Source organism: Phaenicophaeus curvirostris, chromosome 6 (genome assembly GCF_032191515.1).
Source record: "Phaenicophaeus curvirostris isolate KB17595 chromosome 6, BPBGC_Pcur_1.0, whole genome shotgun sequence".
NCBI lineage: Eukaryota > Metazoa > Chordata > Aves > Cuculiformes > Cuculidae > Phaenicophaeus > Phaenicophaeus curvirostris.
The window spans coordinates 14,338,855-14,354,962 of NC_091397.1; the positions used below are offsets into that span (position 1 = coordinate 14,338,855).

At 37.3% G+C, this 16,108-nt stretch overlaps 1 protein-coding gene across 2 annotated transcripts in view; it reads right to left on the bottom strand.

The window, feature by feature from the left end:
* Positions 1-16,108, bottom strand: part of CCNY (cyclin Y) — a 129,524-nt gene that overhangs the window by 14,848 nt on the left and 98,568 nt on the right. For both annotated transcript variants that reach the window (XM_069859345.1, XM_069859346.1), the window contains 3 exons: positions 15,794-15,829; positions 13,256-13,313; positions 13,036-13,155 (listed from right to left, as the gene is read on the bottom strand). In XM_069859345.1, coding sequence (XP_069715446.1) covers positions 13,036-13,155; positions 13,256-13,313; positions 15,794-15,829 — 214 coding nt within the window. The remainder of the gene's footprint in view (positions 1-13,035; positions 13,156-13,255; positions 13,314-15,793; positions 15,830-16,108) is intronic.

The following is a 16,108-nucleotide window of genomic DNA, read 5'->3' on the forward strand; positions in this document are numbered from 1 at the left end:
AGTTGGCTTTTCCCTTTTGATTGTATTACCAGAAACAAAACTGTTATGTTTCTATCTGTACCCATTGCTAGTATAATCACATGTTGGAATGAATTCAAATGATTGCTTAACTAAATTATTAAAATAATAATAATGTAAATAAATAAAATACTAATTATTAATGAGGAAGGCAAGGGTATGCAATCAATAAGTTACTAGCTATCATACAAACAACCATGGCATCACGTCAGGCCAGGCCTCTGGTGAGTCTGTGTGAAATGGTTCTGTAGGCATCTGTCAGTTGGATGGAGAAACAGTTACCACAGAAACAGCAAGCTGAACAGGGGAAAGGTATGCGCTAACAAGATAATGCATTAATTGTTTCCTCTGAACTGATAAACTCTGGAGATGAATAATAGTAATCCTCTTGGACCTACAAGAACTGATAAACTCAGGACACAACAGTCTGGCCCAATCCGACAAAGGCCACCATCACAGGCTAGCGTCAACCAGCACTCGTATAACCCAGATGTCATCCAAGAGACACACATCTGATAAAATAAAGGACCTTGGTGGGACTTTCTGAACACCTCCCAAAAAAGCTCCTGGAGAGTGGTGAAGTATGACAGTTGGACTTGATGAGCTTGGAGGTCTTTTCCAGCCTGAATGATTTCTATGATTCTATGACCCTCTGTTTTCAAAGACAGAGCAAGGATAGTCCCCCCAAACCAATGCTCCAGCCAGGCAACTACAGGTGAACATGTGAGTGATCCATGGGATCAAGTAAGTCAATATGCTACATGAATAGCTACCTGCTATCAATGACAACAACTCAATTACATTACTAATAATAGACTGATAAACAAACTCAATTCAAAGAAATACTGGTTGTGGGTGATTTGTGTGTTCCCCCTATTCTATCCCCTACTAGGGAAAGGGAAATTACAACCATGAATAGTTACAGAGGTGAACAAAAATGAGTATTTCTGCAGCCCACAACATTTACACTGTTTATAGGCTAGCCGAGAAGGCACATAATAAATCTGTGGCTTGACTAAGTCAATGTTTATTAGAATCTAATCAAATAATACCTAAAGAATAGTAACATATAGAAAAAATACCTGAAGAGTAGAAAATACATTAAAAAAAAATATATCAAACATTACCTGAAGAATAGCAAATATATCAAAAATTCAGTGTAGGATACGTGCTGTTAAGGAATTGAAGGCAAAGGGAAAGGGAGAGAGAAGTGGAGGAAACATTTAAGCCCAGCTTGCTTGTGATTTTCTATAAGGATTTGCACGCATACAAGAACACAAGGTTTCTTCTGTGAATTTGTGTATTTTGAAAGGACTAGCACTAGTAGAAGTCCACAACAGCATCAAGGCCAGTTACATCCCTCATACAGCTTTGTTCAGTGATTTTCACATTTATGATATGTACAAGTAAGTAGAGCTTGGCAACAAGATCACTTGAAACAGCAGACAACTATGGTATAATTTATTTATTTATGAAAACATATTAAATAGCTGAATACATGTACACAGCCCACAAAGTGACCCATTTTACATGCTCTGCAGTACATATGGCAAACTGAGCAAGAAAAAAATGGGAAAAAAATACAAACCACATAAATTAGACAACTTTTGCTTAAAGTGGCCACCACAAAGTATATGTTCTTTGCTATTCCTACTTAAGGAAAATAAAACTTGAGTTACAGTGTCTGTAATGGTTACAAATACAGTCATGTTACAATGAAATTCTGTATGAAAAGTATAAAATTAGCTCTCCTCAACAGTCCAACTCTCCCAAGCAACAGATTTCCCAGTCCACTGTGAGGTTGTTTCAAACAGGTTGCACTGCACTCTTTCAGCAACGATTTAAGGAAAATCAGATGCAGTCATTTATTAAGTTAGTAAATTCTGTTCTGATTCTTAAACAAATTTTTTTACTGCCTTCACTACCATCAAGGAAGCAACCTTGTTTTGCAGGTTCACCTCTCACCCATGGAATGACTTGTAGTGCCTGAAGGTGCAAAACTTGAAACTGGAAGTGCTTCAACATGACAACACAGACACATTTGCTAAAATGAACAATTAGTCTTGATATGCTACTGTACAAAAATAAAACGTTTGCATTTACCAAAGAATAACCTATTCTCTGTATCTTGTAATAGATCCTGTAATACCCTCTTCAATGTAGTGATAAAAAGCAATTAGGTTGCTGGTACTCTTAAAAGACCCTACATCGACTGACAGAATTTAGCAGATTTTATGAGTTACTCTGATGAAAGTACAATACACATGCAAATATTACAGCTACATGAAAGGCTGCATATTTTATAAAAACAGAACACTGTTTGGGATTCTGAAAGGTCAGCATTTTGTTTTAAATTTTAAATACCTAAAGATATTCTCCTACAGATGCTGAAGGAAATTTAATTCTGCTCTAACAGAAGAAACTTGTGGCCGCTAAGAAAACTGAAAACGTTCCTTTAGGATATATGTGGTTTAAAATAATGTTGATGGTTTTTACTTACCAAATTAAAATATCTTCTTCAGAGGGATTATGATTAATCTATAGATAATTACAAAACACCACAAAACATTTATAAAGCATTTGTCCCAAGTTTTGGGGATAAATGTACCTTCAAATAAATGCTAGACTAACTTAAAACATGTAAAATCAATAAACTTATAAAAGGAGTAAGGGTAGATGAATAGAAATCTCCTTTGGAAAAGCATCATCTCATTGATACTACCAATGCCAAAATAGTTTCAATGTATTTTTGGAATTACAGAATACTCGAAAAGCCTGAACAATTACAGTATGTTAGATATTACAGACTGGTCAAATAAAAACAAATGTCTTAGTAAAAGACTTCTGGCCTTCTCACTCCACAAAAGGTTCTCTATTTTTTTTTGTGTTAATAAGGAATTAACTTTAATCTTGTTTTAGATGCTTTGTTGGACTCAGGCTATGTCATTGGGCACAAAGACCAAACAATAAGTAGTGAAAAATCTTCGTGAAAACAAAGTTATACTCAGGTATAAAGTCAGAATATTTACAGCATGAGACCTCACAGAAAAAACTTGCTTTCATTTCTTTTCTTAACAAATAACAAACGTATAGGCAGCAAGATATCATAAAACTAAAGCTGACTTTTTCAAGAGACTGGAAGCCAGGCTCTTGAATACACTGTTTCTTCTTTAGCTATGATTTGCACCTCATGCTGAAGAAAAACATAACATTATCTTACAATACTGTAAAACAAAATATCACTAATTGTTCAAAAACTGATTTTCCTTTTAAATGAAGGCAAAATGTTTTTAAGAATGAAATTACAAACTCAAAATTATGTATCAAGCCCATTATAGAAACAGAATTTTGACCTTTTAGTTAGAGCATCATTCTGAAAATATTTTGATGTATAAAATTTTGTATTGAGAAACCATAGAAACACAAAGCTCAGAAAAAAGGTAGCACACGAATCACACTAGATTCTGCACTACCTGACGGTTGTTTAAAAGGCTGTCTTTCGCATCCCAGGCAGCCTATGTAAAAAAACCCGTTACACACTATATTATATAAACTCGTTCAACTTAGCAAGCAAAACTGCTCCTTGAATCATGAACAAAAAGCATTCCCTGGAATTGTGTCCAAGAAGCAGAAGACTACTTTAAGGCAACATACTGTGCTAATGCAGGCACCTTCATAAGCAGAAAATCTACAAAAGCCATAGTACCATGCCACTCTTGAATTGGGAAATGAAATTCATTTGCTTCACATCTGACCCTTTACTACTAACGCAAGCCTTTTAAATTTCAACTTCCCACATGCAGTTTAGTAGATTTTGAATGACTACTCCACATCTCTTGATAACACAAGGCACACAAAATCAGAAATTAAGATTCTGTCTTATGTGCAGCTCTAGATTAGAAAGAGGAAAAAATAATGAAAAAAAAAAGAAAACAAAGTAAGGATTTTGTTGTGGGCTAAAATGCATTCAGAAAAGAAGTAAACTGACATGAACAGATAAGTATGATATTGCACAGAAAGACATGAAGGACAGTATTAAGGAAAATAATTTGTAACAGATGAACTTACATCCTGAGCAAATGAACTTACACCTAAGTAAAAAGGGAGGATAAACTTATTACTACCTTCCCACCAGCACATACTTGAGAAATAAGCTTTAAAAAACAAACAGGGGCTTAATAGGACAGTATTTTTATACCACCTTCATTACCATATTTGAGCATCTTTCAAAAGCATGTTGAAAGATATGAACAACTACTCTTGAGTTCTTGCTTATGACTCGGGTCTAACTGCAGACATACGGTTTGCCAGGGTGAGGCTCTGTATCATCTTTCAACAGAAGTGAAGATGACAAATACCTCGGCAGGAGAAAGGCACTTAGTGTGGCTTTCTTCTTGAAAATGCTGTAAAAAACAGCATTTTGTTCTGTTCACATGCTGTGGCCTCCTTGACTCAGTCTTGTGGTTTAAATGTATATGTTCAATATGTTCAAGCAAGAGAAGACAGAGAAAGAACAAGACTTCTCGCAGGAAACATTTGTAAAAATTTACTGAGGTCCTCAGCTAATGTGGGAATTCACTGTCATCTAGGACTTGTCTCCCAAAGACAAGCTTATGCTGTCACTTCTTCAACTTCCAACCAAGTCCACTCAGTCACACACAGAGCCTTCAATCTAGCTCTCTCTAGCTCTAGTTTGGAGAGAAGCAGGTGATTCTGCAGACAGTGAAATAATAAGCAGAGGAAAGGCTGGTACACACTTGAGCTCTCACCGTTGATATAGAGCATCCTCATAACAGTAGTATATACACAGCCAAGGCAGCTCTGCCTCCTGTGCAAATGTGAGAAAGCTCCTTGTTCCTGGCAAATGGAGCTCTTGACCACTGTTTTCACCTCAGAGCACTTCAATATGCTAGGCCCTGGCACCAAGATCTTGACTTTGATGGAACATCAGAATAAAAAGGAGAGGCACTCGGCAGCCTGCACTTCCGTAGGGGGATGCTTCTGGCTGCTGCAGAGATGTGCTGAATCAGTAAAGACTTTTGGAGATGGGCCAGGTGGCTCTCAGCCCATTTGAAGGAAGGCTGGTGGGTGGTTAGTCACTATGCTACTCATCCCAAACAAATTCATGGCTGCTGGGAGAACACCACCTGCATTTGCTGGCAAAAGCAAGCGAGCCTTCCCACGTACAGGTGGGCATGCTCCACCTCATTAAAGCAAAAAAACACCCCAACTTTAAATCACTGAAAACATCAACCTTGCAATGGTAAATGTGACATATAGAAATGTCATTTGTATGCAAATATGTCTATACATTGAATAGCGTTTTAAACACAGTGGTCATTTTCTTAAATATGGGATATTTTTATTGAACAGACTTGACATTCTAAGGTATAGCATATTCTTGTGTTGTAATGAATTTCACTAGCTTAATTTTCAAAAGCAAAACTTTTACATTTTCTTTAGGACTAGCTGCTGTAAAGTCATATAATAAAGCTGAATTTTGAAAGCTCACTGTAGAAAAGCATATTGTGATTCACATCTCAGAATGCTGGAAGAGATTTACTTATATGGCAAGAGAACAAATACTGCAAAAGAAAGAACATGAGAAACATCTTTTTTTTTTTTTTAACAAAAACCTGAAAAACTCATCTCCTCTGGATTATTTCAGCAGGTGTTCCTTTACAGATCCAAGACTAATAAAGGATAAAATGAGCTTTCAGTATCTAGAAGACATAAGTTAAAATAAATGTCATGATTTGCCTCCACTCGCTTTTAATTCTGGATCCATGCTTATGAATGGAACTAAAACTTAAAACAAACCGACGCTGTTCTACCAATGTAACTTTCCTTTTATTTAATTAATCCTTTGCAGTGCCTCTTCTGAAAGTAAGCTTTGTAGCAAAACTTCTCAGCGTTTCTCTACTCAATAGTCAAAAGTTTAATTCCAATAGAAAACAAGATGTATTCTGCCTTAATTCAACACCTAGCCCACCTGAAACCCTTTAACAGCTTCCAAGAGCCATCTTCACCACATCTATCATTACCCACTTAGTTCTATGGCTCTACGCTTTTATATTTTTACAGAATGACAACAAAACTATTTAAATAAAAGATTAAAGTTACTGACATGACATTAGCCGGAGTTCCGGTTGGCTTCAGACAAACAATATACCATTCAAAATTTTTCCCAACTTGCAAACCACAAGTATAATTAATAAGTGTTAATACCAACCTCCAAAACTCATTTGTAACTTAATTCAGTTCCTAACTGAAATGAAAATGCAGTTCCAGTCTGGAAAATATCAATGGACATTGGTCCATCCATACATTTTTACTTACAAACTCAATACCTTGGAGTTTGACGCCTCCATTATTAATCTACTAAGCATGGGAAACAACCACATGGTTTTATATCAGTGTCAGTCTAACAAGCTTCAATGGACAACACTTGCACCTCAGTGAAGACATTCTAATAACTTGACCCACTTAAGCAGATACACTGCACAGAGTTAAACTGGATTATTATTTTCCACCTCTTTCCACAGACACACACCAATGCAATGATTGACTTTTACACTTGAAATATCAGCAAATTATAATTTCATCCTAAGTGAAACCAACCAGGTGATTTAACTTTGCTAAGAATTCATTTATCTGAATTAAAAATTACTTTAATAAAATTACTGCTCTGTGGGCACAGATAATCCCAAACTGGCTTTGAGTTCAGTGAATCCTGGAGAGGTTCATTAGCTTAGATGCAGCTCCACAGGAATGTAGCTAAATGACTTCCAAAGCCTTTTCAAGTCCAGCAGAGGTACAGAACTGATTTGTTCCAGCACATACCTTGAGCTAATCAACCCGCCAGACCCAGAATGACTCCGTGGTTAGTTTGAATGCCAATCAGCAGAACATAAATCCTGTTGAAGAAATTGAAAACTAAAGATAGCACTGAAGAGGTACAGTTTTTATTAGTGCGAAACACAATCTATTTTTTTCTATCACGCAGAACATTATAACATACTCTGTATACTACACAATACTCTCAAGTAGAAAGAAAAGTTAAAATACTGGAGGAGGTTTATTTCCTCCTTTTATTTCCCCTTCAAGAGGGTATATACCAAATATTAAAGTGTCAAATAATTTCATTTCAATATTTCATAATGTAAAGGAACACTCAAATGTTATTAAAATCTTACTATGGAGCTCTTATAAAGGTTTCATTGCTCTTGGTTATTCTGCTACAATCTTCATTTTGAAGCTGTTCAACATTAACTTCTAGTATCTCACTGAAACCTCTCATCATACTGGAGTTCCAGTCTAAGCACCCGAAATACCACCTTTTTTAAAGTTTAAAGTTTTAAACAATCATAGAATCATAGAATCATAGAATAACCAGGTTGGAAGAGACCCACCGGATCATCGAGTCCAACCATTCCTATCAAAAATGGAGCAAGTTTCCTATGGAGGTCATGAAATTTCCACCCAAAGAGAAATTCAGAACTCAAATGGCCAGGCTCTGATCAGCCTGACCAAGCTGGTCAAGCTTTGAGCAGAGGCTAGATCAAACGTGATCTCCAGAAGTCCCTACCAACCTAAATTATTCTGTGATTGCATCTGACTGCAGTACTGGAGTTTCCTGTCGTGCAACACAGAGAGGTCAGAAGTTACGCATTGCCTCCAAGGGGTTTAGTGGGAGTCCGAGCACACGACAGAAACAGGCACTCACCGAGGAATCTCACTAACATTACTAGAATAATTCTGAATTTTGAAGCACCAGGAAGAGCAAAGCATTACCTTTGCTCACGCTGTTTTTACATTGCTTTATGTCAAACTCTATCTCTATTTTACCAATAAAACTCTTGGTAGCTTTCACACACAGAATCACACAGAATCACTAGGCTGGAAAAGACCCACAGGATCATCAAGTCCAACCATTCCTATCAAACACTAAACCATGCCCCTTAGCACCTCGTCCACCCATCTTTTTAACACCTCCAGGGAAGGTGAATCAACCACCTCCCTGGGCAGCCTGTTCTAGTGCCCAATGACCCTTTCTGTGAAAAAATTTTTCCTGATGTCCAGCCTGAACCTCCCCTCGCGGAGCTTGAGGCCATTCCCTCTTGTCCTGTCCCCTGTCACTTGGGAGAAGAGGCCAGCTCCCTCCTTTCTACAACCTCCTTCAGGTAGTTATAGAGAGCAATAAGGTCTCCCCTCAGCCTCCTCTTCTCTAGGCTAAACAACCCCAGTTCCCTCAGCCGCTACTCATAAGACTTTAATTATCTCTCACTTGATTTACACTGACAGAAAGGAGATGATTTTTTTTGTACTTTGATTACTATAATTGAGAATCTACAAATGAACATGTATTTGCAAAAACCTCATTCCCTCCCTCTCCCATTTAAACTCCATATGAACTCTAATAGGTAACCCACATTACAATCAGAATAACTAAAGACGACAGTTTCCATCCCAACACATCAAGAAGAAATACACGGTCCTCTCTCTTTAATAAGAAAACTTCAGTGCATCACAATGCCTTGAAACTAAAAAGATATTTGTATGGAAAAAAAATTATAATTAGTAGTGAGTCCCATATAGCCAAATTACGGTTCTAAACCAGTCACAAAATTGCCATATGCTCTGTTCTAAGCAATCAGGCAGTTCACTATCATAACTCTCCAGAAAGAACTGTGCTTTGCAATTGCCCAGCTGGGCATTTAAAATGTTTCACGAAGGTCTGGTGCCATCCATTTGGTGGAAAAGGATCATATCATCACAGTCCTTGCAAATTAATCCAATTATTATTTTTGAGACCAAATGTCGATACAGAATAACAAACAGTCACAAAATTCTGAAAACGTGAACAGCTGCAAACTATCATTGTAGATATTTATAGCAAACACTAATGAAACTGAGAGAAGTCACACATCTCCAGGTTTGCCTCCTAATTTTAAGACAAAGATCTATAGCACATATAAAAGGCACTCAAACTAATACACAACATCAACTTTCCAGTCTAAAACCAGGATCGGTATACACTCCTTGCACAGAAGTCCTTAGAGACGCATTAGGAAACAGACATCCATTCTTTGACTAAATGTTGTCTTCTCCTGGGGATTTAGAAAAAAAATTCCCTCCTAACCCCCAGCCTGAATATTCTCTTTTTATGAAGTGTATATCCCAGCAGGGCTAAAGCAAGATTTGACTGAGACACATATAAGTATTAAACAAGATGGAGACTGAAAGCATCAAACCAGGCAATAAACAGTACTTTGCAGGTATTCAAAGGAACCTGCATCTTCTGTTATCTGCAAAAGAATCAGTGATTACACTGGGCCAGCTGACAAGGACCCCTGCTGCAGGTGAAGTGTTTCAATGGATTCTGATCACTTTCTTTCTTGTTTTTTTGTTTTTTTTTTTTAATTTTAATCAAGTATCAGATTTCCGATACTTTAATTGAAATACGAAAAATGTGTTTTATCAGTATTTAAAAGTAAAAACACTCCAGTGAAAGGAAATTACTTAAAAGTTTTCTCCTTTCCTCCAAACACACAGAAAACAAAAAACTCCTCAAATACTGTAATTTTCACAACACAGTTCAACAATATTCTCTCTCTACTTACTTGCTGAAAACATGACCGAAAAGTACAATAAGAACTCAGGAACATCAGGCTGGATTAATTAAATTCCTATTTTTCTTAAGAAGAATTTATTCTTAAGTACTTCAAGTTTCAAATTTCCCAACAGCAAATCCATTCAGTCACAGTATGACCTCTGTAACATTTCAAATGCACACCTCTCTGAACTTCACAGAAATAATTCAGTTCACTTATTGTATATATTTACATATCTGATCAGTCTACAGCATACAGACCTAGCATTTTTGCCTACTTCTGTATTTGCAAATACACAACATATCCTCTCTGAAACTACTAGAGACACAGAAGTGTATTAGGAGCCTTAGATTTGGCCTGTTTGCAAAAAACTCAGAAAGTTATGCCAAGGCAAAGCAGAAAACTTGGACCATTGTCCTCTTCAGGTCTAATTAATGGGATTGTTTTTACAGAACAGAAGAACAAACCATAAATATTTAATTCTCATGACATGCAAACACTGTATTGTTTTCCTGTTTGTATGGATAACACTCCTGTTCACATTTTTATTTGCTATCCAATTAGTAGATTAACATAAATACAACTTGCCACCTCTGCACTTGAGAAGATGGTGAAGACAGGGCAGGCATTTCTCAGTTTCAGCAACGGTGGGAATACCAGAGCAGCACATGTGCATTATTTTTCTCACAGTAAGGTCACGGAGTATAGTTCCGCTTTTCACTGGGGCAAAAGACATTTGCAAGGCTTTAAATCAGCAACACAGTTCTTAAAACTAATTTTATTCTTACAGTATTATTACATTTTATAAACAATATGAATTAGTATTTAATTGTTTCAATCTCAGATTTTAATTTTTCATCTATCAGTATGGGAAATCTCTTGGGCAGGTCTGAAGGCTGTGTGAAAACTAAATTTTTTGTTTAATTATAAATTGGGTTTGCTGTAATAGTGGAAGCTTTAATTGAAATATTTTAATTAAGGGCCTGAAGCAACACAATGCCGTCTTTTTGCTGGAGACTAGCTTATCTCACAGTCTGGAGTTTCACATTTGCTCAGCTCCTGTGCTGAACGTACAGACTGCTATATAACCAGTTGTAACTGCTACTTCTATTTGGCTAATGGCATGTAGAAAGACAAACAGCAAAGACATTCAACTACACACCTTAGACCATGTAAATAATTTGGGCAGTAAAAAGGGGTGGTTAGTACTGTTTAAAATAATTAAAGGGAGTGAAAGAAAGATAATAGTTGTAGCATCTTGTTCAAAATGTACTGTGATCTCCACAGATATACTTCGCGCTTTCTGGCAACTCTCCCAGGAGGAACAAGTGGCAGACAGGGCTATCAGATTGCTCTCCCATGGATGGCCAGATTATGGCAAAACATAAGCTCCACCAGGGAATGCTGCTCTCTTCTTCTCCAGACAGGATAACAAAATTGAAAGCACTTGGAGGGTTCATAAACAGCATCATCAACACTATTTAGATTTTGGGAGTGTGGGGAGGGAGGAAGGGTTGATTGCTTTTTAACAGATTAATTTCCATATCAGAAACAACACGATCTGTCTCTGGGGCCCCTCCTAATGATACTAACAAAGAAATGGGATCTAGAAGTACAGAGGAAACTGAGAATAGCTGCAGCAGAATTTTGTACTTGTAAAACACTATTTATCCAAAATCTCAAGGTTTCTGGAAAGAGAGGTCAGGCAGGTGCTATTATCCTGAAAACACAGTCAAGAATAGCAGAACACTAATGCCGATCACCTGCATCAAATCAACCCACAAACATCTGCAATGGCTGCTTTGAGAACTAGTCTATAAAACAGTTTATCTGTTATTGTGTTGGGTAAAAAAACTAAGCCACCTAAGTTTTCAAGCACTAACAACTATGGAAATTGCCACTTCCATATAACAAATGAGTTAAAAACATTTATACTTCATTGCAGGTCACACCAAAAGAGTCACTTGCAGGGAAACCACATCAGAAACAGATGAAGCAAGGAAGTAGTTACAAATGAGAGATATTGAAATACATGCCTTGGTTAAGACTTATGGGGAAGAACTTTCCATGCATTGCGATAACAGGAAGATATTGTTATTAGAAAAACAGTCCTCTTCCCTTCTACTGAAGAGTGCTCTCATTGATCAAATAAGCTAAGACATAAGAACAGATAACTACAACAAGGTTCCACTGCATTTGACAGCAGATTAATTAAATTACACAGGAATGTACTGATTCACACAGTATATATTGCCTCCAGCAGAAAACACTTAGGAAGAAAAGGGAGAGGAATAAGTACTTGGTGCATTTATGTAAAAGACACAGACAAGATATCATTTCAGAAAACAAATAATGACTAGGTCAAGTAACTAGGTAGAGCAGTATTTCAAAATGTGAAGGGTGGAGCATTGCAGGGTGTTTCTTGCCCTGTTTCTCTCATATTCCCGTTCTGTACTGTCGAGTACAATTCGTTCTGACTGTCTGAAGAAGAAAAGCCTGCCAATTAATCTTAGAAGCCAAGGGAGAGATTAACAAAGGAAATGAGTAGGTCTGGGCTTCAAAATCCACCTTCTCCAATTTCCCCTTCTTCCATCTCAAATGCATGACAAAGCTGTTATGAAACCACATGTTGTAGTGGGAAAAAAAAAATTTTGTTTTTTAAAAATCTCTGAGGCAAGAACATGGCCAAAATTGTGCCTAAAAGCTGAAGAGGCTTGTCAGATTTGGCAGGACAAAATTTTCAGGAAAACTAAGAAATTCTCGGCTGGTGAAGATCACTTTAGCTCTACATTGCTTTGCTGATCCACCTCAGCTAAGAATCTGAACCATCTTTTGTGTTGTGTTATTTTTAAGTAGCTAAACTTCAGCCTTGAGTACAATTGTTCAATCCTATGACATGGTCCTGAATGACAAGCACGGTGCCAGGAAAACAGAGCCATCACCAACATGTTCCAGTCACTCATCGAAACCTCCACGTGTCCATCAGTTCTTATTAGTGTGATTAAATTACCTACAGCTGTTCCTGAGTCTCTGCTGGGAGCTACAATGATACACAGCAAATCCTCTAAAAGTGGAAGCCTTTCTGCTCTTAACATTCCCTCCTGTTCAGACCACTTATGCCACCTGCGCTTTCTATAGTGATTTTAGTGGCCTGTAACATTACCACTCTACGAGGGCAAGGCATGACCCTGGGGTTTGAGTCACATGTTACTCAATCTCTCCTTCCACCACTTACTCTCTGCAAGAAAATGAAACATATCTCTTCCCACTGAAGAATTCCCTCCGTCTCCATGGTGAGAAAAAATTGCCTGGCAGCACCTAGATCTATTAAATCATACAAACCCAAGCTTTGAGAACAAAACCAGCTCTGTCAGAGCATTGATATCATCTCTCAGACACTCACCAGGGTGACAATGGCACATTCAGCAGTCAGTTGAGCAGCACTGAACAACGTTCGTACAAAGCGGTAAATCTGTTTCTGCTCCGGGTCATGTTTGTCATAATCTGGTGGCACTTCAGATTTCTAAGGAAGAAATACTTCCAAATAGGTGACTGAAACAAAATGAAGTAGACAAAGAAAGACACAATTCACATGAAAGGGAAGAAGAAGCAGATGAACTTACCGAAAGGGGATGAAGGTTTTCATCAAAAATATCTAAGAGCATTCTTCCGTCTGTGTCCCTAAAAAGTATTAAAATCAAAGCAGTATCATTATCTGAACACGGCAACAAGCAGCTCTCATAGACACAAGTGTATCATCAAAACTCCAATACTCCTCACGCTGTGAGATGCTTAGAAACACTGCAAATGTGATTTTCAAACAAAAGTTGGATCTATTCTGCCATAAGGTTCATGTGTAATATGAAATTCATATTACAAAGTATGCTAAAATTTTCAGCTTTCAATGCCCAAAATACACAGCTTTTGTGTTGTCTACTGTGATGCTTCTTCACAGCCTAAGAAGTACTACTATAAACTTATAGTAAAATCAGCCCATATTCTATTTCAATCCCCCAAAAATGGGGTTGGTGAGAATCTGGAATATTAGGAAGTAATTTAGTTTTAAGCCTACTCTGCAGGATAAAAGGAATAAATAAATACTGTCTGAAAAGTGTTCTGCTGTGGCAAAGGAGGTACTTGACATTTTCTGTCAAAATCAATCTTGAGTTTACACAAGAGTTCTTACTCCCCACCCCCCATCATGAACGAAAATCTGCCACATACGTCAACAACTTCCTTTTTGCTTATAATGGCAGGAAACACAATATGTGTTTTGCTATTGTTGTTTCAGCAGCAAGTACGACTGAGTACTGTTACCATATTGTTCTCCCATTCCTAAACCAGAGACAATCTATGACGGAACAGTCACTTCACATCCTTCATTTCAAAGTTGATAACTGATGTACACAAGCCTGCTCCAGCATCACTGCTGAAACCACCCATCCCGAGTGTAGCAGAGAGCACATTTACAACTCATCTCCCCACCCTAGGAAGCTTCAGGAGGGAGAAGCAGCAACCAGTTCTTCCTAAATAAATCACCTCTCCATCCCCAAAGTGGAAGGACAGATAGCAAGTTTCCCAAGAAGATAACATTCAGAACATACTTATTTTCAAGACACTGACATGGGACTCCCTGTTTTATAAAGGTTCAGCCTCTTTGTCTGCTAGCTGTAGGTCAAATCTGCATCAAATTCTGTAAGACCATGAATGGGCATCTTCTGCTGCCGACAAAAATCAGCTCCATGGCAACCTGCATGAGGTGAGTCTGGTGTGCTTTTACTTAGGCTTCCTCCTGCTCGACTGTCAGCTCTTAGGTAAGTTTCTCATCCTTCATAGTCCCTAACATGCCCCAGTCTCCTGAACCCTTTACTCAGCTGGCACAATACTTCATAGACTGCTTAAGAATAACTTACTTCCACAAAACTTTAGAGTCTGGTTATCTTTGAGATCTCTATTATTTAGTCAAGTGGAGTAAAAACTGAGTAGTTAGCCACTCTAACCCAGGGACAATGGAGGAAAGGAGAAAAAGGGGATCACAGATGGATAAAGCAGTAATCCAAGCATGATCACTAATGCCTCATTTCCTGGGAAACAAGATTAAAAGTTTGCAAAAAGACTTCACTCCAACTTCTGCTTTACATATTGCCATGTTTCAGTCCAAAGCCCACTGACGTCTTGGGAAGTCTTCTACAAGCTTTCAGCAGAAATCACGCTCTAAGCCTTTCTGCCAGTGTGCACTTCTAAAGGTTTCTCTTTAGATGTCAGTCTTGTTTCAAGAAGTATGATGGGTTCCAGTGACCTGAAACACGGTCACAAATGACGTACCAGCTTAGCTTTAAACATACGAGTAATTCCTTTTGTTCCAGTCAGACTTCTTACAGTCCAGAGAAAAATTGTTTAAGTGGCATGTTAGAGCTAAGTCAAATTCTCTGAAAAGACACATTGAAAAGCCACAGAACACAGAGGTCGCTACTATCTCTTCTTAAAGATGTCAGGAAATATTATTTTATGATACTGTGACATATCATGAGAACATGGAATTTAAAATACAAAAGCACAATTCAACATGAAGAAAGCTAATTCCTGTATTAAGCAACATTTTTGAGAACCTATTTTCTACTCAATCAGCTTGATTGAGCAGAGATCTAAAACATACTACACAGAAAGAGATAAGCCAGGGCTTGCTCCTTTTCTGAGGCTTCTTAAATAATATCTATTCAAAACGTCTATCTTACTGCATAATTAATGTTTTTTATTTCAAAATCCATTAACATTGATTTACACAGTTAACTTTATAAAGATCTAGCTTAAAAAAAATCTGAAAGATACTTTTCAGATTTCTCTATATGCAACTGCAACATATGCAACAATGCAGAAGTGCCCAGCGCAAAGAAAACCAAACACTGAATCATCAACTTTTTTCAATGCTGAACTGTGCTTCCAGATTTTTATGGTACATAATCCTCTAATTTCTATTTTTCTAAGCAAAACAATATCTATAATAACCGCACAAGAATATGTTTCTCATTTCTTACATGGGAAATAAGAAAACTATTACACAAAACATTTTAAAAGAAACATAGGATGGATTTTTAGTGTTTGGGCAGATAACTTGTTTTGATTAAAAGTAACTTCAGTACAAGATTTTGTTATTCACATACCTGTTTTTGATGTGGTAATATATTGCAAGAGCTACACTGTAAAGAAAAATACAGAGTTAATATTGGAGGACTGTTAAATTATATTATTTGTCACATCAATGTGCACATTTAAAACCTAGCACAATGCACGACAATAAGTATGCTCAATAGCCTATTTTCTTCTGTTCATTGTTGGATAACACAAAAACTGTTGTAAACAGACAATTTTATAATATTTGTTCAGACCATTCTGAGTGCCTCTTTTTCACTAGTAGTGAAATACCTTACAATGATCCTCATATTCCACATACTGAGTTGTACATACCTTTGGTTTAA